Source organism: Telopea speciosissima, chromosome 3, assembly GCF_018873765.1.
Source record: "Telopea speciosissima isolate NSW1024214 ecotype Mountain lineage chromosome 3, Tspe_v1, whole genome shotgun sequence".
In the NCBI taxonomy this organism is placed as follows: Eukaryota; Viridiplantae; Streptophyta; class Magnoliopsida; order Proteales; family Proteaceae; genus Telopea; species Telopea speciosissima.
The window spans coordinates 32004356-32030228 of NC_057918.1; the positions used below are offsets into that span (position 1 = coordinate 32004356).

Genomic DNA, 25873 nt, shown 5'->3' on the forward strand with positions numbered 1-25873 from the left:
TTTGGTTGATGCTTTCTTTTTTGGTTTCCATACGACCGAAAACTTGGTATTTTTGCAAGTAAAAAACAAATTCAAGCTGTTTGGAAATTGTGAATATGTCATTATAGTATGTTACTGTTAGTTTATTGTTTGATTAGAAGAATTTATTTGATAGGCATGGCCATGAGCCATATGATCCTTGATGTTGAAACTCATGCTTAGCAAGTATTGGTTATCAATTATCATTGAGTAGATTTTCTGAGTTGAATTCTGGGTGAGCTTTTGTGATGTATTTTCTATGTTTTGGCTAACAGGAACTTACAATTATCTTGTCCACACTTCTCTCTGTGGTGTGCATTAGTAATGACAACAATGAGCATTCAGATTTCTCTGTGGGACTGAAGGTTTTGCTTCCATTATGACTATCAAATCTTTTCAATTTTTATAAAGCGTATTGTATTTTTGTTTTTATTCTGATGGGAAGTTGTCTGCTGTTATTCTTGTATCACTTTTTGGTTAGGTAAACTTTGTTATTCGTACCTGTATGTTTTCTTTCAAAATTTAGTAGGGCTTTGGTGATTAGCATTGTCTGTGTTGCTGTTCCAACAACTAACAGTTGTGTAGATTGTGCCCACTCTAAGTAGTCAGAGGAATCCAACTTTACTGTAGGCATTTGTAGGTTAAGATTACCACTTGAACTCTCACTAGGAGTCGAGGAAGAAGAGACACTCTAAATTGGCTTATTTCTGATATCCCTTGTGCTCTAATAACAGCTTCCTACAATTAACCACACACAAGAGGGAATCAAACAAACTCCTAAGGCAGCTTTATGCAACAAAAACAATATTCAGCAACACCTACTGGCTGCTACTTCCATAGTTGTGACGACGTCTAGGCGAACCAAGGTGGTGGTGGGGGGCTTGGACGCATGGCAACACCAGCAAGGCGACCAAGTTGATCAAAACTCCTGCCTAGGCGACCAAGGCGACACTAGTTGTCAAGGCGCTTGGATGCCAAGGCAGTCACCTGGGCAATGCCTTGACAACTTTGGCTACTTCACCATACACCAAGTTTTGAATATTGATGTTGTAGTCTCGATTATTCCCTGGCAATACTGGTGTTGTTTGGGCGCACCAAGACCACTGGATTAAACAATCTAGACAGGAACAAAAAATTAGTGATATGGTTTTGGTGATCCAAGACCACTTGATTGGACAATCTAGACAGGAAAAAAAAAATGTTGTGGATTGGGTGATCCCTGACCACTGAATTAGACAATCTAGACAGGAAAAAATAATACAAATAATGTAGGTTGGGGGGAGATCTGGTTGTTCTGATAGTTGTCTTTCAAACCATGTCAACACACTATCAATACTAAAAGACAGTGGGCACCCCTCCAGTGCCAAGGGTAGTAGCTACAAGGTTTTTAGCACTATAAAGTTGCACTTAATTCCTGTCTATATTCTTCAATTGGGTACCCTCCATACCGAAAGAATGCTACTTGCATAAACCCATTGCCCACATCTAAGCACCACAACCCATTAGGGATAGCTGTTATTAGAGGCTGCTTAAGTGCTAACTGTAATAAATATCAGGGAAAATTACACTGCCACCCTTTCTAAATTATACAGCCACACCCCCTGAGTTTAGGTTAGTTATTACAGTCAGCCCCACTCCGTTAGTTAGCTGTGACGGTGTTGGTTAAGTTTGTCTTCAAATGGCTAATATACCCCTTCTATGGTGTGAGCTTACCATTTTGCCCATAGGGCATCCCTAACTTTTCCCCTCTTCCCACTCCCTTCCTCTGTTACTCGAATCAGAAAGAGGGTGTAGGGTTCTGGTTGGGTTCATCGCTACCTATCGTTTCAATCAATCTTCATTCTCTCACTTCATCTCTCTTGCTACTACTAAGTTTCCTTCTCTTCTCACTCTATTCCAAAATCCTAGTATCCTGAAGTGGGTCGAACATGTTTAGGGATTGAAATCTGCCGGAAAGATGAGGAGCAGCCCTAATAGCCGCATTCTGAGTAGACAAGGAAGATCATAAAAATAACGTATTTTGTTCGATTGCTCTTCTGCATTTTCATGATTATGCCTCGGATTTGAAAGAACAGATCTCGAGAAAGCCTTGATTTGGCTCAAGAAGGCAAATGCCTTGATCGCATTCGAACAAAACCTTAAATGAAATGTCGCCACTGAACTTGTTGTTTGCTAAATTGATCACAGAAGCTGGTGAGTTCCCCGAATTGAGAGGGATTTGCCCTTCGAATTGGTTGTTGTTGAGGAAAATTGCGTCCAGGTTCTTGCTGAAGAGATATTCAGGAATGGGTCCTGCGAATTTGTTGGGTGAGCATCCAGAATAGGAGTGTTATAGATTAATAACCCACCCTTGTTAGATATAGAATCAAAGGCTTTAAGTATATCATAATATCAGATTAGGTGGGACGAATCCATTGTATCTATATATGAGACAAATCAACAAATCAGAAGGAAAAAGACTTTTGGCCACCGGTGTATCTGAGGAAAGCCTCCCAAGATTTTAACTCAACTCTCTCTCTCTCTAGATTTGCTTAAAGATTTTATTTTTTGTTTTTTTGAGTGTTAAAAGGATATTTCTGTAATGGGTTCCCGTGGTTTTTATCTGTTTTCGTTTCTTTGAGGTTAACCAGAATCATTGAACATATAAACATATATAATTGGTCTTTTGGACTACAAACTGTTTGGGTTCATGAATCCATGACGTTCAATGTACGTGTGCTTGTTTTGTGTTTTGGATCATTGGGGAATGAGTTACCTTCTTCCAGTGAAAGGGCTCGAGAGGAGATTGTTACTGAGGTCTAGCTCAGTTAGAGCTGAGAGATCTTTAAAAGTATTAGGAACAGTGCCTGAAAATCGGTCGCTATTGAGGTGAATGAGAGTGAGGTCTGAGAGGAGAGAGTTATTTCACTAGAGAGCCTTGAAGATTGGTCTGGTTCAGATCTATCCCTCCCACAACAAGGTTGCCGGAGGAACCAGATATTTCTCCATATTGAGTGCTCAAACAGAAAATGCCTCTGTAAGAACAGACATTGGAACCTACGCATGAGCTTAAGATGCCCAATGGGTCATCAGTTATTGCAGATTTCCATGCCTGGAGAGCTGTGTAAGCTGCATTTAGCTTTACATTTGCAATTCCTTTCCCTACATGAAAAGGAAGATGAATATGCAGATTTTGATTTTGGTTTCTCGTTAGATCACTGTTTCGAGTTGAGGGAGATAAAAGTGTTGAGGTATGGGTGCTTTAAGTATGGGGTTGAAGATGTTGACTTGTGTTCATAGAGGTTCAGTGAACAAGAAGAAAGGGTTAGAGAGGAAAGAGGATGAAGAGCTGAATGTGCTTGTGAAAGATGAATAGAATGAAACAGAAACAAAATCAAGAAGAAGAAGAAGAAGAAGAAAGGGTTAGAGAGGAAAGAGGATGAAGAGCTGAGCCGCCTTGGTTTTTGGTTTATGATCCTAGAAGAGGGCAACGTTGGCATTTTACATTGTATTATTTAACAGTTTTTGGTGAATGATATTAGATGAGGGCTAAGTTGGTATTTTACATTTTATTATTTAACACCGTCCACTCAGAGGGTGCAGCTATATAATTTAGAAACACAGGGGGTCACTCTGTATTTAGGACAAACCTCAGGGGTCGCAGTGTAATTTTCCCAAATATTAACTAATAACCATGAATATCCGTAACATAAGACTTTGTTGATGAACACATTTGTTTTAGCCTTTGGGTTGAGATCTTGATCACCGAAAGACTCATAGAACTTTATCTAATAAAGAAGCATTCTCTTTTTTCACTATTGTCAGCAGATCTTTAAAAGAAATTTCGCCAAAATGCCAAACTCATCCAAATGTTAATATTAATTTGATTCTAATCCTCCTAATTTATGCACTATTGATTTTTTCCCTTACCTAATAGATTGCTGGGAAAGGTGCAGATTTGGATTCCTATATATCCACAAATGTGGTACTTCATCATACGATTCATATAGGATCTATCTGTCTAGATATCATCATATACATCCAGAAAGTCGTATGCTTTGGAAGAAGCATAGACTAGTGTTTCGGGCACTACTCTTTTCCGCTTGTCTTGGTCAGACTGTTATTGCTCGCGTACCGGGTTGAGCTTTAGTAATGGTTGATCAGGAGTGAGATGACGTGCTTGCAAACTGCAAAGAACGCCTTTCGCACCAAAGATCAAAGAGGAGCTCTCATAGTAATTAGGTTGTTCTCTTTGATATGGGGTTCATAGGTGGGGTAGATGAGGCAGAAGAAGCGGGAAGAAGAGAGGGAGGGAGCAACAGGGAGAAAGGGAAGAAACAAGCGAGAGCCTGTAGTATGCTAAGTTTGTTCATTCAATATATGGATAAATTGATAAAAGAGCATAACCAGTGCACGAGGCTCCTGCCATTGCGGGGTCTGGGGAGGGTCATAATGTATGCAGTCTTACCTCTGCTTTGCATAGAGGCTGTTTCCTAAACCTACGACCACAAGGTTGCAATGGAGAAATCTTACTGTTGTCCCGAGGTCCGCCTTCATATGGATAAATTGATACTTATTCAAAATGGATGTAACTTGAGTGCATGGACTGTTGGAACCGCTTCCTCTAAAAGGCCGACCTTGTAGGAAAGGGAGGAAACAATATGTATATCATACAGGAGCTTTGACACAACGGACTATCCAAAGGGGGACATAGGTGGATAAATAATTTCAACACCTGCCCACTCCCAGAGGGACTTGATATCGTGACCCCCCCTGCCTGCTCTGATACCATGTTAGAAGAGAGGAGAAGAAATATGAAATGGCTTTAGTGAATTGATCTTCACACTCAGCCCCTTCATTTATAACATCACTTATAAGGCAGAATTACAATACTGTCCCTGTATAGCCGACTATGCTTATAACAGGGAATAAACAAAGAAAAAACCCAAAATACCCTTAGCGGGTGAATTGATCTTCACACTCAACCCCTTCATTTATAACATCACTTATAAGGCAGAATTACAATACTGTCCCTGTATAGCCGACTATGCTTATAACAGGGAATAAACAAAGAAAAAACCCAAAATACCCTTATCAGGTTACATAACTCAACATGGACCAAGAACCCTTAGTACGTAATACTATCTATTACTTGTTTGGCATGTGCTTGGATATGACAACACCAGGTGAGGAAAAAGTTTGGGGAATGGAAGAATAAAAGGGAGAAGTGGCCACTGGCTGCTTCTAGAGGAACACACGAGTGAACTGGTTGCTTTATATATGTATAAACAAAGGAGAGTTTGGCTGCTTGAACATTGGAATTGAAGTCTCCAGCTGCTGCAACTCTTTTAGAGAGGGCCCTGAATTGGGGCTATCGTGGTGCTCTATACGAAAGAGGCAGAGGTGGAGGCAGGGGTTATGGTCGTGGCCGGGGACGTGTGGGTGGCGGACGTATGGGTGGCCCTTGGAGGGGTGGTGGCAATCAGTTCTAGTTGTTGGGTTGGCATGTTTTGTTTTACTCTAGCTAAGTTCTTGCCTTGGTGTTTATAGGGAGGAGTATATAGGGAAAAGTATTCGAGGACTGTATTTCCAGCATCAAACTGTGGCTTATCCTCAAGGGGTTATTGGAGCAGTGTTTTGTTCATATTTTCTTTGATATGGATTGTGGGTTGGCTTGCTTTATGTTTGTTGATTCTCAGGTCATTACTCAATTGCTATAATTCATCTCTCACCGCCTCCTGAATCCTTTTGTATTATCCCATTTTCTTAGTGTATGTATTTGCTTTTGAAAAAAAAGAAAAGAAAAGAAAAAGGTCACTTTAAATACAAGAAGCCGAGTAGGCAGATTGGTCCGAGTGGAGAGAAAAAAAAGGATTGAACTGAAAATATTTTCTGGAGATATCCATTTTCCTGGAGAAACAGATAAGATATCTCAGCACAGTGGTATCTTGATACCCCCTGGAGGGGGAAAAAAAGATTCTAAGGAATCAAAAAAAGTTTTGATGTTTGAAGTGGGTCCAAATGTGGGATGCTGCCTGCTGGTTCGTGCTGAAGAGGAGGTTATTTGAGTAATTTTCAAATTTATTGTTTTGTTTCTGTATGTATCACTTCTTTGGATTTAAGAGATGGGACTGTAGTCTGATGCTCCATCATTCTGAAGGACAAGGACTTTGTGTAATAGAGGAGTGGATGAATGTTTCGTTCTCATAAACTCTGGAATTATCTCTTATTTTCCATTATAGGATGGCCCAGCATATTCTTTTGACTTCTTTAATTTCTTTAGGGAATCTGGTAGTATGTGTTCGAAGGTTGGGGTTTTAGCTTTTCAGGGGATCTATTCCTCTATGCTCAAGTGACATGTCTCTTGGAAGATGGTATGTTTGTGGTTTGTCGGGAATTAGAAGAAAAGGTGCAGAAAAGCTTTTGAAAAGTGCCTGGCACTGTCAAATATATGGGTGGGATGATACTTGTATTGCTGTCAAAGCTTAGAAGATCAGCAAAGAAGAGAAGAAGAAAAAGAAATAAAGGGAAGAAGGGAGAAACCGAGAGAGTGTGACCTAGAACAGGATAGGGTTGATACTTTTGTTGTGGACTAGCTCTCTCCTTCGTATTAACGAGTGACCAACTTCTTGGTAGGAATCCTACTAAGAGTCCAATACAAAAAAAAAACAAAAAACAAAAAACAAAAAAGAGCATCCCAATGCACGAGGCTCCCGCTACTGTGGTGTCTGGGAGGGGCAAATGTGCAGCCTTACCCCCGCTTCGCGGAGAGGCTGTTTCCATGTTTTGAACCCTACTAAGAGACATTACAAACTGATTATAACTCAACTACTAACTATTATTCCATGGTACATTGTCCCGTGGAACACGCATGGAACATAACCCATGATACACACTTTAACCCTCCCTTCCATGCTGGAGTGTGTGTATATATAAATATATCCCATACCCAGCTTTGGAACAACCACTAAGAAACTCAGGACGAAACAACGCCTTATTGAATATATTGCCATGTTGATTCCCTGAGCTAACAAATGAAGTCAAAATCAGTTTTTGTCTAGGACCCTGCATAAGCTGGACCAGTACTGGGTGTTGGCCCTTTAGGATCCTTGAAAGTTGTAACTAATGAACCTGATGTAAAGGAGACGGAAGAATTAAGTTCATTGAAGTGGGTAGCTGGTCCCTCTGGCTATTACTTGGAGCATTTGGTGAAGAGGATTTTTTTTGCTTGAAATCAAGGCTGATTTTTATTAACGTAGATACCTCTGGTTAGTGAGTTTGTTTTTCTGTCTAACTACCGGTTATAGAGAGCCTGCTTTTGGGGTTTTCTGCCTTTCTTATATAGTCATATACGGAAAAAAGAAATAGAAACATAGAGGAGGGAAATAATAGTTAACTTGTCCTCCAATTATGTAAGTAAGTTAGAACATTAAGAATGTTTTATGGGTTTATAGGTTTGCTCCTCCACTTCTGTTATCACCGTTATCGTTTACATTGCAGACATACAATGAAGTTCAGCATTGCTTCCTGACAGTTGGGCTGGTATATCCAGAGGATCTTTTTATGTTCCTTCTGAATGTGAGTAATGGTGTCCAGTATAGCTTTCCACGCTCTGTTACTTGTTGACAGCATTATTTGTCGTGTTTTAATTTTTAGTCTAAGAAAGGTTTTGTTCCCTTTTGTTCTGTTAATTTTTATTCATCTTTTTTTTTTGGGTGTGTTACCTGTTTCCAGAAATGCAGATTAAAGGAAGAATCACTTATAATTGGGGCACTTAGTGTACTGAAGCATCTCCTGCCAAGGTTAATTTCTCTTCCACCATTTAATCCTTTAGTTGCTCGTACACAATCTGACCTGACATGCCTTTTTTTTTTTTTTTTTCTTTCTGTTCGTGATACTTTTCGGAGGTTGTCTGAAGCTTGGCATGGTAAAAGACCTCTACTTGTTGAAGCTGTAAAGTTGCTGCTAGATGAGCAGAACTTAGGTGTTCGCAAGGCACTTGCAGAGGTACTATGTTCTGCAGCTATTGAGTCTGTTTATAAAATCTGCAGTATTCTTCATTTGTTTCCCAACTTTGGGTGCAATAATTGGACTTGTACATGAATATGGACTGTCACTCTCTCGTTTTCTTTTGATTTTGAAGTGAAAAAATGCATGGGTAAAAGAATTTGAAGGGGCAAAGAATTACCAATTTACAGAAAGTTGAAAGGAATCCATCAAGGCTTCAAAGTGGCTTCAACTTTGTACTAGGATCTGAGTGAAACCGAAACTTTACAAGAATGACTGAAGCTTAGAAAACACCAATTTAATTGAAAACGAGAATATTATAACCATAGTTGTCAAGGCGGCAAGGTGGTAGAGGGGAGTCTAAGCGCTTAGGCAGCAAGGCACCCACCTAGGCGATCAAGCGGCCCAAGTGTTATTTTTTTTATTTCCCCTCTTTTCTAACATTATTTAGTATGCTACAATATGTACCTTGTATCATAAAAAATCAATATTAAGCCAGATCAAGTTATCAAAAATCAACATTAAGTCACATCAAGTCATCAAAAAATAAATATTTAGCCACATCAAGTCATAAAAAATCAGCATAGAAATAGTAGACAGCAGAACTAAAGAAGCAAGCTATTGGAAGTTTGAAACAATCAAAACGTACATTTGGTTTATATGTTCTTGGTGTTAAGAGTTGTCGATTAGAGTTTACAGGGTTTCTGGGGGTGTTTTAGTCTTATTTGTGTTTCTACTATATTCCATTGTCTTAAGCGTATTTTGGGGAGTTTACTTGTAATTCATTAATTCTGATGTTATAAATAAGATTGCACCCTCATGGTTTGCCCTGTAAAAGAAACCGTGAGGGAGTTTACCCTCTCAATCGATATCTCTCTTCTTCTCTTCTCTTCTCCACCTTCTTCTTCTTCTTCTTTGTTCTTCACTGCTGATCAGACTTAGGATTCCATTCTGCCACATGGTATCAGAGCAGTAATTCTGATCAACAGTTCTTCCTTTTGTTGCTGTTTTGAAGGCTTCTCCTTCCTCTTGCTCTCTTATCGTGGTATGCAGCATTCAGATGCTATATATTCTTGTCTGAACCCTAGTCATACCCTATTGAAGGACTAGGGATCCTTGATATGCTGAAGATTGATCGTGTTTGTCCTTGTGCCTGGTGCTGTTCGAGATTTCTGCTGATTGAAGTGATGTTTGTCTTCATCTGAGAAATCAATTTCTCAAAACCTTGTGAGAATCGAGTTTTTTTTTCTTCTGGGATTTCTTCTTGACATGGCTGCTGGTTTGGGGACCTTTATTCCTCATTATTTGGTCATTGTCTACACCAACAATTGATTGTATATTGGGCTGTTCAGCCTCTTTCCTGAAGTTGTCGCTTTTACCCTAATCTGGGTTTGGGCTGAAGTCGATTTTTTGGCTTGTCTTCCTTATTGTTGGCTGTCTCTGCCTCTACCTATCCCAGGTATTTTTGACAATATTATTTGCTCTCATGGCTGACTCTAAGCCTCCCACGGACAACTTTAATATTCAGATCACTACCATCAAGTTGAATGGTGCCTCCAACTACCTTCTTTGGTCTCAAGCCTTTGAAGTCTATGTTACTGCTCGCCGGAAGATGTCTTATCTCACTATGACACTGCCAGCTCCTACTAATGACAAATATGTCGATTGGAAGGCTGAAAATGCAACCCTTCTTTGTTGGCTTTGGAATAGCATGGAACCATCCATAGCCTCTAATGTCATGTTTCATAAAACTGCCAAGGGTGTTTGGAAAAAACTCAAGGAAAACTATTCTCATGATACCAATCTGTCTCAAATTATGATCTGTATAAGAAATTTTTTCTCTTTTAAGCAAGAAGGAAAGTCCCTTTGCGAATATTACAGTTCACTGAAGGGGATGTGGGAAGAACTCAATGTGTACCAGCCTATCTCTACTGATGCCTCTGTGATTAAATCCCAATGATCTGAGTTTCTGGTTGCTAAGTTTCTCTCTGGATTGGATCCTGATCTTCAATCTGTCAAAAGCCAATTATTGGCTGGTGAGAAGATCCCATCTATGAATGAAGCATATTGTCGAATCCAGAGAGTTGTTTCTCCTTCGGTGGTGAAATCTGATCCAGCTCCTATCTCCAAGGATAATTCTGCCCTCTTTATCTCTATTGGAGGGTGTGGTCGTGGTGGTGGTACCTCTTCTCGAGGTCGTGCTGGATCTGGTCGTGGTCGTGGGGCTGTTTCCAATCATGCTGGTTCATCTTCTGGTGGTGGTGGCTCTCGATGATGCTCTCATTGTGGTCGTTGTAACCACACTATTGAAAAATGTTGGCTGAAACATGGCAAACCACAATGGGCAATCTCTGATGGAGCGGCTGATCCTGTGCATCTTCCTGACACTACTCATGGGTCTTCCACTGATGGTGGTAGTTCCTCTAATGACCTGGTTTCTCAACTATTACAAGTAATAGTACTAAAACTGGCGAAATTTTGGTCGAGATATCGAATATTTCGAGTATCTCAACCTGTCCGAAACGAAACACAAGTCCAATATGAAAAAATGCAATATTTCGAATATTTCGATGAAATTTGGGAAATTTCGGTCATCTCGTTTCGGAAATTTCGGAAATCTTGGTAATTTCGGTAATCTCGTTTCGAAAATTTCGGAAATCTCGGTCATTTTTGGCATTTTACACCCACAGAAAAATACCATATTTCGATGTCGAAATTTCGGTCAGACCGAAACATCGAAGCGAAACGAGATTTAGTACCATTTACAACGAGTTCAGCAACTTGAGGGAGCCTCCTCTACATCTACAGCTGTTCTTGCCCACTCAGGTACAACTACTGCATGTCTTGCCTCCTCATCCTCTCCGTGGGTCATTGACTCCGGTTCCTCTTCTCACATGACTGGTAAGCCCAATTTATTTTCATCTTTTACACAGTCCGCTGTTCCATCTCGGATCTCTATTGCCGATGGGTCTTTTATACCTATTACTGGTCATGGGGATATCCCCCTATCTTCTGATCTTTCTCTATCTAATGTCCTTCATGTACCTAAGCTTCCTCTTAATCTTCTACCTGTTAGTCAATTAACTAAGACTTTAATTGTTCTATAATCTTTCATCCTTCTCATTGTGTGTTTTAGGATCTGGCAACAAAGACGACGATTGGTGGTAGACATGAGAAGGGTGGCCTCTATTACTTTGATTTGGCATCTACTTCTACGGCAGCGGTTGCTACTTCTTTTGGCATTTCTCCTTTACATTGGCACTATCGGTTGGGACATCCTTCCTTATCCAAGCTGTGCCATCTTGTTCCTAGTTGCAAATCTGTCTCCCGCATTGAGTGTGAAGGTTATGAGCTTGGCAAGCATCATCGTACTGTTTTTCCTTTGAGTCCAGAGTCTAGGAGTACTTCTTTGTTTCAGTTAGTCCATTCTGATATTTGGGGTCCTTGTAGGGTCAAGAGTTGGTTAGGTTTTTATTATTTTGTTAGCTTTATTGATGATCATTCTCGTATGACATGGCTGTACCTCTTGAAGGATCGATTTGAATTTGTTTCTATTTTCAAACAATTTTATAATGAAATTCGTGTTCAATTTGGTGTTCATTTAAAAATTCTACGTACTGACAATGCCCTTGAGATAATTCAACGTGAGGTTTCCTCTTTTTGTTCGCACAATGGCATCCTTCACCAAACTAGTTGCTCTTACACACCACAGCAAAATGGTGTGGCAGAGCACAAAAACCGCCATTTGTTAGACATTACTAAGTCCTTAATGTTTCATATGAATGTTCCTAAACTCTATTGGGCTGATGCAATATTAATTGCTTGTTTCTTGATTAATCGTATGCCTTCCTTTGTTCTTAATAATCAAATTCCATTTAATATTGTTTTTCTTGATCGAGCTGTTTTCTCTCTCCCCCCTCGTGTCTTTGGTTGTCAATGTTTTGTTCATGTGCTTCGCTCTGGTCTTGATAAACTATCTCCTAGGGCTTTCAAATGTTTGTTTCTTGGTTATTCTCGTACCCAGAAGGGTTCTAGGTGTTTTGATCCCATCTCTCGCCAACAGTTTGTTTCCGCTGATGTTACCTTCTTCGAAAACTCTCCGTATTTTGCTGGTTCTTCCCTTAGTGTTGATCTTGTTGTTGATATTGGTGGGGTTGGTCGTGTTGTTGTTGAACCTGTTCCTCCTCCTATCCCGTTGGTTGCAAATCTTGGTCCCACACAGGTGCAGGTCTACACATGCCGTACCAAACAGAAGCTGCCGCCGCTGCCACCTCAACCTATTGTGGCTGCCCCTCCATCGCCACCAGCTGACACCTTGCTTGCAGATCCAATTTTAGACATTGATGATCTCCCTATTGCAAAGAGAAAAGGTACTTACACTTGCACTCAGAACCCTCTTTATCCATTGGCCAATTTTGTTTCTGTTTCTCATCTCCCACTCCATCATTGTGTTTTTGTTGCTGCTTTACATTCTACCTTTATTCCCATCTCTTATACGATTGCCTTATCCCACCCTGGGTGGAAACATGCTATGGATGTGGAAATGGATGCCTTGGTCTCTCGTAAGACTTGGTCATTGGTTGATCTACCGCCTGGTAAAGATCTTGTTAAGTGTCGTTGGGTGTACACGGTTATGTACAATCCCGATGGCGGGCGTTGGGTGTACACGGTTATGTACAATCCCGATGGCACTTTGGAGCGGCTCAAGGCTCGTTTGGTTGCCAATGGGTTTACACAAACCTATGGGGTCGACTACTTCGAGACCTTCTCTCCTATTGCGAGAGTGAATTCTGTTCGTATTTTGCTTTCCTTGGCGGTCAATCTTGATTGGCCTCTCTTTCAGATGGATGTGAAGAATGCCTTCTTATATGGTGATCTACAGGAGGAGGGGTACATGGAGCAACCTCCTGGTTATGTTGCTCAGGGGGAGGATAGTGTCCGGGTTTGTCGCCTTCATAAGGCCATTTATGGACTGAAACAATCTTCCCGTGCGTGGTTTGATAAATTCAGCAATGTTGTGGCTGGTTGTGGGTTTTCTCAGTGCTATTCTGATCACTCTATCTTTGTTAGACGTCAGGGGTCTAACGTGGTCATCTTAGCAGTCTATGTTGATGACATTATTGTTACTGGTAATGATGCTTCTGGGATTGCACAGGTGAAGACGTATTTGCATGATAACTTCCAGATCAAGGATTTGGGTAGCCTCAGGTACTTTCTTGGTATTGAGGTTGTTCGCAGTTCTCGAGGTCTTAGCCCGTCCCAGAGGAAGTATGTTCTTGATTTACTTGATGAGACAGGAATGTTGAGTTGCAAACCTATTGATACTCCTATGGATCCCCATGTCAAGTTTGGTACTTCTGATGACAAGGAATTTAGTAACCCACATTAGTATCGACGCCTGGTCGGTAAACTTATCTACCTTACAGTTACTCGTCCCGATATTTCCTTTGCTGTGGGTGTTGTTAGTTAGTTCATGCAGACACCTAAGCAAGTACATTGGGATGCTGCTTGTCGCATTTTATGCTACTTCAAGGGCGCTCCAGGTAAGGGGCTGTTTATTGTCGCCATGGTCATACCAGCATTGTTGGGTTCTCTGATGCTGAATGGGCTGGTTCTGATGGCGATAGAAGATTGACTACAGGTTATTGTACTTTCTTTGGAGGTAATTCGGCCACTTGGAAGAGCAAGGAACAGACCACTGTTGCTCGTTCCAGTGCTGAGGCTGAGTACAGAGCTATGGCTCTTACAACTACAGAATTGATGTGGGTTCGTTCTTTTGCTCGTGAGCTTGGTTCTTCTAGTGATCAGCCCATGGAGATGTACTGTGAATCTGTGATAGCCAAGATGCCATCTATATTGCCAACAACCCCGTTTTTCATGAACGGACCAAGCACATTGAAGTTGACTGTCATTTTGTTCGAGATGCTGTTTAGAAGAAGCTAATTACTACCCCTTTTGTTCGTTCCTAGTTTCAGCTTGGAGATATGTTTACGAAGGCTTTATTTTGACCTCAGTTCTTGAGTGGTTGTTCCAAGCTAGATCTTGGTGATGTCTACGCTCTAGCTTGAGGGGGAGTGTTAAGAGTTGTCGATTAGAGTTTATAGGGTTTCTGGGGGTGTTTTAGTCTTATTTATGTTTCTAGTATATTCCATTGTCTTAAGGGTATTTTGGGGAGTTTGTAATTTATTAATTCTGATATTATAAATAAGATTTCCCCCTCGCGGTTTGCCCTGTAAAAGAAACCGTGAGGGAGTTTTACCCTCTCAATCGATCTTTCTCTTCTTCTCTTCTTCTCTTCTCTTCTCCACCTTCTTGTTCTTCGTTGTTCTTTTTTTTTTTTGGGTGAATAAGAAATTCATTACCAAGGAGGAAAAAAGAATTACAGTGCCCTCAAAGGGGAGCAACAAAACAAAAAATAATGACCCCAAGCCTCAGTTTTGCGGGTTAGGGGAAACAAGGGAGACAGAGGAGAGACCCCAGGAGACAACAATGAGCCTGTTCCTTGGGGTGTCAGGGCAAAAAGAAGGAGGAGCTGACGATAACTTCGCCTTTATATCAAAGGAAATGGAATCCCAAATCTGCTGGTAAGATCTAGAATTGGGGGTCCATTTCCTAATATTGCGCTCCATCCAAATGTGGTTCACGGTGGCACAAAAAGCAAGCTTTCCAACAGTATCGCATAAAGAGCGGCCAGCAAAAGTTATGTCGATCCAAATCCATTCTTTGGAGAAAGGCAGAATTCTTCTCGTGGTAGGCCAACATTTAAGCAAGATGCCTTTCCAGATCGCTGCAGCAGTGGGGCACTCAAAGAAGAGGTGATCAGTGTCTTCCTTATTGTTCCAGCAGAGGCAACAAGAGGGAGAGACAGGGATGTGGCGATGTAGAAGAAAGGCTTGAGTTGGGAGACAGTTGGTGAAGATCCTCCAAACAGTGAAGCAGTGCCTAGGGACGTGGTGCTTGAACCAAAGAAGCCTTGAACCAAAGAAGCTTTCTTCACTGCTGATCAGACTTAGGATTCCATTCTACCACACTTGGAATTGGTCTTTCTCAGGCATACCTAGTCTGACATTTGGTTTATACTGTTCTTAGAAAATATGATCTTATCTATAAGTAATTAATCTGCTCTCGATTTAGAGAATTGTTTTTGTTCTCTAAGAAATTTGATTGATCAAATGATTTTATTTTTACACGAGGCTTTTTGTATTAAGTAGAGCACAAACCAGCTTTCCAACAAATCCAAGATTGCTTAAATCTGAATTATATTGAAGGAGTTATGTTCCGGTCAAACCTTATTTGGTGTGCGCGAATGCTGTCAAAATCGCTTTGAATGAAAATATTTTTTTAAATATCAAAACAAATGCAAATTTTACCACACTTTTGGTGTTTAACAACGTTTTACCAAATTAAGATTTATAGAATTGAGAAAACCCAACATTAGAAAGTTGAAAATTTCACCTTCCGCAAAAAATTGAGTTTTTGTTCTTGAACTGGGGGGGTTAACTTTTTATCATTTTGGAATTTGATTTTTTAACTATTTTTATTGGATTTAAATAGGGGGTATTTGCTTATTTATGAATAATTTCTTAAGTAAATGTTCATTTATTTAACTAATATTTGGCATAAATTAGTGTCAGAACCTGGTTCTATACCAATTAAACCAGTGCAAGGCGCCCTATAATAAGGCGGCTGCCATTTAGGCACCTAGAAATCCGCCTGGACGCCTAGGTGTCGCCTTGACAACTATGAATATAACATTGAACTCCCTTGGAATGGAGGAGCAAAAGAAGTCAAGATCGTGATAGTTCCTTTTTTGTTTTCTGCTCAACTCCATGACTGCAAGTGTAAGAGTCCTCCTAATCAGCCTAAAGTTTTCCATCTGTTGATCATTTGATGACTCTATGAACTAGCATTCCAGATGAAATCCTATAATACATGATTCTAGCATAAAGTAAGCTATATTAGGTTGTTTAATACATTATTGCATATTTTTTGAATTCCTTTTAAAAGCTTAAAAAGATTAATGGGGATGTCACTTCTTTGTGCACATGATTACCCAATGGAATCCGAAGTTGTAAAATTTTCTTTAATAAACATTTATTCAAGGTTTAAAGTATCGGTATGATGGTATCGCATGTTATATCAGTCGGGTGATTTTAAGAGATGTATCTATCGTATCGGAGAAACGTATTGAATACATTTTTGGAACAAAAAACAATATAATAAGTATCATGCATAAACACTTAAGTGGAGAATAATATGTAACCAGACAAGTTCATTAAATTGAAATTGTTATAAAAGATGAGGTTTCTTTCATGTTGTAATAGTCTATAGCCATGAAGATTGTTGGATGATGCAAAAGATGATGTTGTAGCACTCCTTGATTTGTTTTTGAGTGTTGATTGGAAGCCCCAACTCCAAAGGTGTGAAAAACCAAGATTAATTGCAAGATTTCAGATCTCAGTTGAGAGTTTTCCTTCATTTTTCCGCCAGAATAGCAATTGTATCGAGTCTGTTAGTGAAAACGGACTTTTTATGGAATGTGGAGCTGTATCTATGGTATCGGTATCAGTATGTATCAATACATATTAATGCACCCACACAAGGTTTAAAGTATTGTTATCGGGAATCGTATCGGAAGGGTGATTTTAAGAGATATATCATGTTGTACGCTATAGATATGCACGGAAATGGTCAAAATACACATGGAAATACATTTTTGGAGCAGAAAAGAATATAAATAAGCAATATATAACATATATCATATTATCATACATAAACACTAAAATGGAGAACTGCGTATAATGAGACAAGAGACTTTCATCAATTTGAGTATAAATCCTTGCAAATGATCAAGTTTGATGCATCAACTAACTTAGTTTTACCTAAATCTATTGATTTATAGCAAAAAATAGGATTACAAGCCTTGATTTAAACACAGATCTAGTTTTTCTGAAACCTACTTTTTCTGTGAAATCTCCTTCAATCTCTGATCCAAAAAACAAAATCATAGTCTGAGTCACATGGGCCTTTAATGGCCGTATCGACGTGAATTGGTTAGTGTCGACTGTATCGGTCTGTATCGAGCCATATCGATCGATACATACTTATACGTATTGATAGTCTCACAAAACCCTTTGGCATACGTATCGGAAGTATTGGTACGTATCATATTGTATCGGGCCGTATCGGCTGATACAATACGATACTAGTCAAGATAGTACTATTTTCTAAAAAAAAAGGATTAGTATCGGTACCGACCGATACCGATATCGATATCGATACGTATCGGCCGATAGGATACAATACAGACCAATACTTTAAATCATACACCTACAAACCCATTAATCGATCGTACCAATGTTCTCGATCGTATTGTGTATTGTATTGGCCGATACAATTTGATACGATTCGATACATTTTATTAAAAAAAGTGATTTATTGGTCTGTATTGTTTCGATACTGATATGTATTGGCTTATATGATATGATACGATACTGACCAATACTTTAAATCCTGCATTTATCCTTTGTCGTAGTTTAAGAAAATACTCATAATTTTATAGGATTTGTTGATCATTAGATGCTAACAAATGAAATTGAAATCTTCCAATTCTTGTGCAATGATCTCAAAGTAAGTGTGCATTTTAAGGACTAGCCGAAGGTAGTACCGTCTCCTAATTCACCCCTCCTAGGACCAAGGTTGAAAATATCGGTATCGTGTATCGTATCGAAAGGGTGATTTTAAGAGATGTATCGTATCATATTAGAGAGATGCAAGATACGTAAGGAAATGATCAAGAAACATATGAAAATGCTTAGGATATATGATGGCGGAACGAAAGGATACTTCATCGGATACGAAAACCTTGGTTACAAAATGGAGAAAAATAATTTAATATTGTTAAATGTTAAAATGTAGTGGTTGGAGTAGAAACCTTGTTAGAGTTCTGTCGAAATGGGTTGAAACAGTGACCCATTTCGATTGAAATTTGGTATTTAAATACTTGCTTTGTATCGTTTCGGTTAAACAATACCGAATCGCTGAAATCTCACCAGAACTTTAAAGTTTCAGTGGAAGTCTTGCATGCCTGCAGGGTCGACCAGGGTTTCATTTTGAAAGGTCGACACCGAAATATTTCGATATATTTTGACAGACTCCACCGACTTCTTGAATCGTGATGGTAACCCCTTCCTTTTGTATTTGCATGCCTAGGCGCTCGCTAGGCGACATGGCGCCTGGTCACCGCCTTGGGTCGCCTTTTCTCCGTGAGCTATGCACCAGTTTGGGATTGCTGATCTTTGAATCATACATTGGGTTGATCTGCCTTGGATCTCCTGATCTTGTCTGTGGATCACACTATCTCTACCGATGTGGATCGGTATCATCTGAGAGTGGTCCAGTTCCCAAACCCTATCCCTTGAAATACGGCTGACAGGTGCTGGGGTGAGTTCTATTCCTGGTGACAATTTTAGTGCGATGAATACTGATATTTTATTCTTGATATTTTCCCTGGTGAAGGTAATCTGTAAAATATTTCTTTTACTGGCATACCCAAAATCTTTGTTAATATACAAAATCTGTTATTACATAGAAGAGTAATTGCTACACAGACTCAGTTTGGTCATTTTATAGTGTTGCTTTATGTTGTATCTCACTATCTCGGTGTTATGTAATGATATTCCTGGCTGTTTTTTTTTTATTTTTTTTTTTTTAATTATCATCGAAGATAAAAGCCTCCTTTTTTCTCCCCTTCAATATTTCTTACTAATATAGTTTTGTAATGCTTCTTTTTGTTAGTTGATTGTGGTTATGGCTTCTCACTGTTATCTGATTGGTCCTTCTGGCGAGTTGTTCGTTGAATATCTTGTGCGCCACTGTGCTATATCAGATGAGGAGCTGAACAATGTCACGAGCTCCAAGGAAGTCTTTCGATCAACTGCTACGTTTTATCCATTCCAATACAAAAGACTGGAGGTTTGCATGGGACTTTAAATGTTATCACAATTATACTGGACTGAGCTTGTTATAGAGAAACCATGTACCATTCTTTGTGCGTTTGGGCGAAGCAATGTGACTTGGTGCCTGCTTGATCAGGGGCAGGGGGTTGTTCGATTGAGGCTGGTCCTTGATTTTGTTTGTCCCTATGTGTTGTGGCTGGGGGTTGGTTGTCTTTGGCTTGTGATTTTGTTCTGCTAAAATACTTTTTGGCTAAGGAAATCTATTCTGTTACTTATATGACAGTTGGTTTTGGTTGTGACTTGTTGATGCTGCATTGCTATTACTTTTATGGTTGATCCAGTGTTTTTATCTTGTATTTTCTGAGGTGATTGGTAAGGCTGTGCTTGGGCTGAGGTCTAGTGTAGCACTGTTCTTGCTGAAAGTTGTCTAAAAAATGTTTCTGGGCCTGCCTGGCCTAAAAATATTGAATATTGCTTCTCCAATCTCCAGTCTCTATCTTAGAATTGGCGGGACTGCCTGGCCTTTGCCACATCCAACTAACCATGTAATACTAATTAATCTTCTCCTCAGGTGAAAATTGGAGCTGTTTGTCCACTGGAGTTGAGGGAAACTTGTGAGAAGGGTCTTCTTTTGATAACTATTACCATTCCTGAAATGGAGGTACACCAGTTTCTGAGCTTTCTGGATGCATTAAGCATTTTCCTAAATGAAATTCTCATTTCTGGGGTGTACATATATGGTGAATGCCAAAGTTTCTTGCTTAGAGTAGGAACGAGCAATGCATCAGCCTTTCCCCTTCACCATGACTGCTGCTTAGTTTGCCCATTAATAATGTGCATACGTGTTCCTTTCCTTTACTTGCTTCAAACCTTCAGTAGCATTGGCATGCCTCTGCTTGTAACTTTTATGTAGTTTGTTAATAGTAGTCCAGAATCAGTCTAAGTGACTAAATAAAACCTAATATTTGAAATCTAAAATTTCTACAGCATATTCTTTGGCCTTTTCTGTTGAAGATGATTATTCCACGGAGGTATACTATTGCAGCTGCCACGGTAAGATGATTTGTATTATAATTATTATTTTTTTAGTTTGTCATCCGAAGTTTCAGAGATCAACTCTTTGACCAAAAAATTGGTGGATTGTTTCTATTTCATGTCTATGTTATCCTTTTCCAAATCTAATTATCCTGCCTTTGTAGGTTTGTAGATGTATCTCAGAACTATGCAGGCATAGATCATCAAATTCAATACTGACTGAATACAGAGCTCGATCCGACATTCCAAACCCTGAGGTAGGAGCTTAGTTGGTTCATATGCTGTATCTTGTTTTTTGCTTGAGGTTTCAGTTCCTACTTAGATGTCTGGTCCTTGTAATATCAGGAACTTCTTGCGCGGTTGGTGGTGCTTTTGCATGATCCACTTGCAAGGGAGCAGTTGCCAACTCAGATTTTGACGGTCACCACCTTTTAATGCTTGTTAACTTTATATCTATTTTACATCATGCATATGAAAGAGTGATGGAAACTGTCTAATATTGTCAATGTACTGGATTGTCATTCATTTTATTTATTTTTCGTTCAGTCTTCAGTAGTTCAGTGTCACCAATCTATTTCATGCTAGCATTGCAAGCAGATAAAATTCGCTGTTCCCTCTTATAACTTGGGGCCAATTAACTATTTTGTCTATAAGCTGTTTGTTGTTCTAATAGGACCAATTATCTAGTGTAAGTGTTATTTTTTTGTCTGTAACTCTGTCAATGTTCTACCCTCTCTTTATTTATTGTAACAATTTATTCTGGACCTATCTTGGAAAAGGAAAAAAAAGCATATGAGTGCTTTTATTCTTTCAATTCTGTGATACCTTCTTAAATAGGACACAGTTCCATTAAAACCAATTTAGTGCATGTGACTTATATTGGTAGTAATAAATTGTAGGTACCCAATTTATAGTCCCTTCCTGTAACTACCGAAAGTACCTGTCTAGCGTATGGAAAGGAATTCTCTGATCTACCTCACTCGGCTAGCAACAGAAGGAATTATCTTTGATAAACTGCTTGACTAAACGAAGAAAACCTTGACTAGTAAGGGCGCTAAGCCTTAACTATACAAGCTTGAGAGCCAAGCCCCTTTATTAGGTTGGTTGGTTGCTTGCTTAGGTTTGAAAGAGCTTGAAACTACTTCCTTCCCGAAACTCCTCTATCCGCTTGACCTTGAGTACTTCTCGCTATAAAGCTGCGTAACCAAAGGAGCTTTTCATCGGTAAATCGTTCTGTCCCATCAGACGTAGCTATGTTGGTAGGCCGGCCGGCCTACCTAAGCAGCCTTAAAAGCAGCACCTATTTATATTTTTATATAAGTCAGTCGTATCTTGTCAGTACATCTTCTTCCTTTGTCCCCCATCCGATATAATAGAAATTTTGTCACTCTGATCACTTCGATCATTGGATAAGGTGATGCCCCTAATCTCAAAAATGAATATAAATTTGTTTTCTTTCTTTTTTTAGTATTTTGTATATAAGAGAGATATGTGCCTTTAATCGCTTTTTTAATTTTTTTTTATTGTTACTTTTTCTTCTGTTGTTGTCATCATTTGGATTGAACTGACTTTGGTAAAAAGAAATTCTTTTCTTATTTCTTTTGTTTTCCCTTTCAGGTCTTGTGTTACTTGGCACCTCTGTTTCCAACAAATATTGGTTTATTTTGGCAAGATGAGGTATGTATCTTGATGTAAGAAATTTTTACTTCAATTTAATGGATGATTCGTGGTTTCTTGTGGATGCCCCTTGTTGTGAATTTTTTTTCCTTTGGTAATAGATAACAGAAAATTTTGTTGACAGATTTGAAGTAGATGCTTCCTTTGGTAATAGATAACAGAAAATTTTGTTGACAGATTTGAAGTAGATACACATACAATAGGGCACAGCTCAGATCCTCAAAAGAGGAGCAAACCTGAACAGACCTCTGTCATGCTCCTCTCCATTTGATCTCCTCTACAAATATGCATTCTAGTCTCCTACCAAAAACACTTCCACTGACAGCGACTCACCACTGAAATAGGGCACACAGAAGTTCCCATCCACTGTTCCAACAGACACGAGGAGTGAAAAAGAGATGTAGCAGCAGAGAAATCTGCAATCAGCACTCACTGAGACTGAAAAGAGAAGGAGAGAAGAGAAAGAAGGAGAAGGCGATTGAAAATGGAGAGAAAAGACTGAACACGGTGGGATGAGATAATTCCAATCGTTGACCAGCAACTCATTTATAACAAAACCAGAATCACTCTTAGTAGGATACTACTAAGGATCTGTATGGTAACCTTCCAAAAAATTGATTCTGGGGGCAGAATTGAAACAGATTATGTATGGGTTGTCCGGTCTGTTTCTGTGATTTTTTGAAACGGACCGGGTGATATAATAGATTCTGGCAAGGTTTTGAGAAATTTTGGTGTTTCTCAGATTTGAGAATCAATTCTACAAAAAATCGCGGAAACAAGGTCGACTTAAGTTAACGAGGGGCATTTTTGGAAATTTCCATCAAAACATAACATTGCACTCAAACGTTATTTTGAGACTCTCCTGCCGCCGCTACAAGCATCTCGTCCCCTCCACATTCCAGATTTCTAGAACTCCAGCCGTCGAGCAAAGACCGACGACTCAGGTAAGGCCTCTACCCCTTGTTCTGTCCCCTGTGCTCTCTCTCACGCAGAACATATCTTCCTGCTGGATGATCATAGGAGATGGTCTCTGCAAACCCTTTCTTAACATTGTGACGAAAAAGTATTTGCCATGAGTTCTGAAAACCCTAGCCTCAAATCTTCTGTTTATCTTGATGACATGGAGGAGCTTGAGAAGCTTTTCAAGCGATTTGATGCTAATGGTGACAGGAAGATCTCTTCCACTGAACTCGGCAATGTTCCCAACGCCCTTGGCCCTGAGACTTCGCCAGAAGAGATCAAATGGATGATGGGTTCGATTGATACTGATGGTGATGGCTTCATCAATCTCCAAGAGTTCGCTGATTTCCACCGTGGAGGTAAGAATGGAGATGCGAGCACCGGTGGAATGAAGGAATTGAAAGATGCTTTTAATAGGTACGATCGGGACAAGAATGGATTGATATCGGTTACAAAGCTTCACATGGCGTTGAACAATTTGGGGGAGAAGTGTTCCCTCCATGACTGCTCCAAGATGATTAGCTCGGTGGATGCTGATGGTGATGGCAAAGTTAACTTTGAGGAGTTCAAGAAGATGATGACCAATGGCAGAGCTTCCGCTCATTAGAACTGAATCTATAAATCCTGACTTTTGCGTAGCTACTTCAATAATGGAACGAAGATATTAATCGACACCATAGATGCTTAATTCTACTTTAGTTTGTTCTAATTTGAATACACTTCCGTTTGTAAGGTTTCTATTTCTGTGACTGATTTCTTCCTTTAAAAAAAAAAAAAAATTCTAACTCAGAGGAAGAACTTTAGAAATAGAATTAGGGTTTCACTTTTATTAAATGTTACTACTACCTGCAATCCCGGTGTTTGCTTCTTCCTGTGATTACATTTCGAATGGTCAAACTCCTTAGTCATTACAGAATCTCCGAACCTGAGAATCATGAATAGACTACTACGTTCTCCCTCTCCCTCTCTCTCTCTCTCTCTCTCTCTCTCTCTCTTTGTTGTTGGATTGGGATTCGTTCTTTACATGTTGTGGGCAACAAGTATTAGACTATAAAAGCTAGATTTGGGGGCTAAGACCAAAGATATCTCCATTGATTGCAGAGTGGGTTCAGGGGATGAGCCCAGGCTCTGTTTCAGCGTCGATAGGAAGAGGGTTTTGCAGGTGAAGCGATTGAAGTAGAAGTTCAGAAGAAATGAGAGGATTGAAGTGGATGGGGTCCCTATTCAGGTGTCTTGGGACATTTACAACTGGTTGTTCAATGATTCTGAGAATGGGCATGCCGCGTTCATGTTCAGGTTCGAGAAAATGGAGGAATTGGAGGATGGGATGCTAATGTTGCCACAACAGCAACAGCAGCTGTGTGGGTTTGTGATGAACGGGTTCGAGGGGAAGAAGATGAAGAAGAGTCTGTTGAAGACGGGGAGCTCGTCGTCATCGTCGATGTCTTCAGCTTCGTCTGGTTGCAGTTCTTCTGTGATGGACTGGGCTAGTACAGAGGAGAGCAGTCCATACATCTTTATGTTTCTCTGTAATAGCAGAAACATTTTTTTACCATACAGCATTTGTTGGTACATAATTACTCCAAAAATCCAGAAATAGAAAAAATTGATTCTGACTCTGAACCAATTTTTTGAAACAGAATGGTTGCCGTACATACCCTAAGAGTCCAAAACAAACAATACTCTACAACTCAAAACTTAAAGTAAACAACTAAAAAACACAAAATCCACACACACACACACACACACACACACACACACACGGTAGGAGGACTCCCTCTATCATGTTTACACTTTATCACCCCTCCCAACAACATACACACACACACACTTGGGGGACTCCCTCTATCGTGTTTACACTTTATCACCCCACTCAGGCTGGAGTATATATATCTCCCACACCCAACATGGAACAGCCACTAAGAAAAGCTGGCCTAAACAATGCCTTAGTAAACGAATCACCAAGTTGATCACCTGAGTTGACAAACGGAGTAGAGATTAGTTTTTGCATAACAGAATTCCTTACAAAGTGATAGTCGACTTCAATATGCTTAGTTTTCTCATGGATAACTGGATTACTAGCAATATAAATCGCAGCTTGATTATCACAAATTCACAATACATCTCCATAGGTCTAATAACTGGGAAACCCAACTCCTGAATAATGGACTTCAACCGCTTCATTTCAACTGCCGTATGCGCTATAGTTCTGTATTCAGCCTTTGCACTTCACCAAGCCATTGTAGTCTGTTTCTTACTCCATGTAACAAGGTTTCCACCAACAAACATACAATACCCTGTAGTGGATCTACGATCACCTTTAGTACCAACCCAGTCATTATCAGAGTAACCTGTAATCAAGGTTTAAAATCTCGTTTCGTTTTGGTGCTTCGGTTTGACCGAAATTTTTGAGATACCAAAATTTGGTCGAAATTATGGTATTTTTTTTTATGAGTTTTTCTTGGCCATTTGTGGGTGTAAAATGCCAAAATGACCGAGATTCCGAAATTTCTGAAACGAGATCACCAAAAGTACCGAGATTTCCACAATTTCTGAAACGGGATGACCGAAATTTTCGAAAATTTTGAAATATTGCCTTTTTTCAATTCGATGTTGCATTTTGTTTCGACTCGACCGAAATACTTGAAATATTCGAAATTTCAACAGAAAGGAAATGAGATTTTGAACTATGCCTGTAATACTAGTATGACCATGATGTCAATAAATTAGACCTTTCCCAGGATTGCCTTTAAGATACCTCAAAATACAAAAAGCGACATCCCAATGGGCCTGCTTAGGGTTTTACATAAACTGGCTAATAACACCTAGAACAAATAAAATATCAGGACAAGTAACAGTTAGGTAGGTAAGTCTTCCCACAAGACACCTGTACTGATGTTTATCTGCAAAGTCCTTATCATCACATGCTCCTAGCTTCAAATAAGGATCCATAGGAGTATCCACAGGTTTGGAACCTAACATCCCACTCTCAGATAGATAATCAAACACATACTTCCTCTGCAATAAACTGATTCCTTTAGTACTAAGAACAACTTCGATACCTAAGAAATATCTGAGTATTCCCAAAACTTTCATCTGAAAATGTCGATGCAGATATGCCTTGACAATCCTCAATTCCAGTGGAGTCATCAGTAGAAATGATGATATCGTCTACGTACACAACCATGGTAACCATCTTGGGCCCATGTTGACGAACAAAATCAGAATGATCACAGAAG

At 39.6% G+C, this 25873-nt stretch overlaps 2 protein-coding genes and 1 long non-coding RNA gene across 5 annotated transcripts in view; 2 read left to right on the forward strand and 1 right to left on the reverse strand.

Moving 5' to 3' along the window:
- Positions 1–24121, reverse strand: LOC122653754. Its single transcript, XR_006331850.1, has 3 exons — positions 23987–24121; positions 8389–8392; positions 1–11 (listed from the first exon to the last, which is right to left on the reverse strand). It is a non-coding gene; the product is annotated as an uncharacterized LOC122653754 (long non-coding RNA).
- Positions 1–25873, forward strand: part of LOC122653750 (protein SHOOT GRAVITROPISM 6) — a 177548-nt gene that overhangs the window by 57293 nt on the left and 94382 nt on the right. For all 3 annotated transcript variants that reach the window (XM_043847686.1, XM_043847687.1, XM_043847688.1), the window contains exons 12-21: positions 294–383; positions 7498–7575; positions 7732–7799; positions 7905–8004; positions 18802–18978; positions 19534–19623; positions 19950–20015; positions 20162–20254; positions 20343–20417; positions 21615–21674. In XM_043847686.1, coding sequence (XP_043703621.1) covers positions 294–383; positions 7498–7575; positions 7732–7799; positions 7905–8004; positions 18802–18978; positions 19534–19623; positions 19950–20015; positions 20162–20254; positions 20343–20417; positions 21615–21674 — 897 coding nt within the window. The remainder of the gene's footprint in view (positions 1–293; positions 384–7497; positions 7576–7731; positions 7800–7904; positions 8005–18801; positions 18979–19533; positions 19624–19949; positions 20016–20161; positions 20255–20342; positions 20418–21614; positions 21675–25873) is intronic.
- Positions 22736–23303, forward strand: LOC122653751 (calcium-binding allergen Ole e 8-like). The gene has a single exon (XM_043847689.1). The coding sequence runs from the start codon at positions 22747–22749 to the stop codon at positions 23239–23241; it is 495 nt and encodes a 164-aa protein (XP_043703624.1). The 5' UTR covers positions 22736–22746; the 3' UTR covers positions 23242–23303.

What these genes read in the sequence shown, in the direction of transcription:
- LOC122653751 (XM_043847689.1), top strand. Translation starts at nt 22,747, where the DNA reads ATGAGTTCTGAAAACCCTAGCCTCAAATCTTCTGTTTATCTTGATGAC.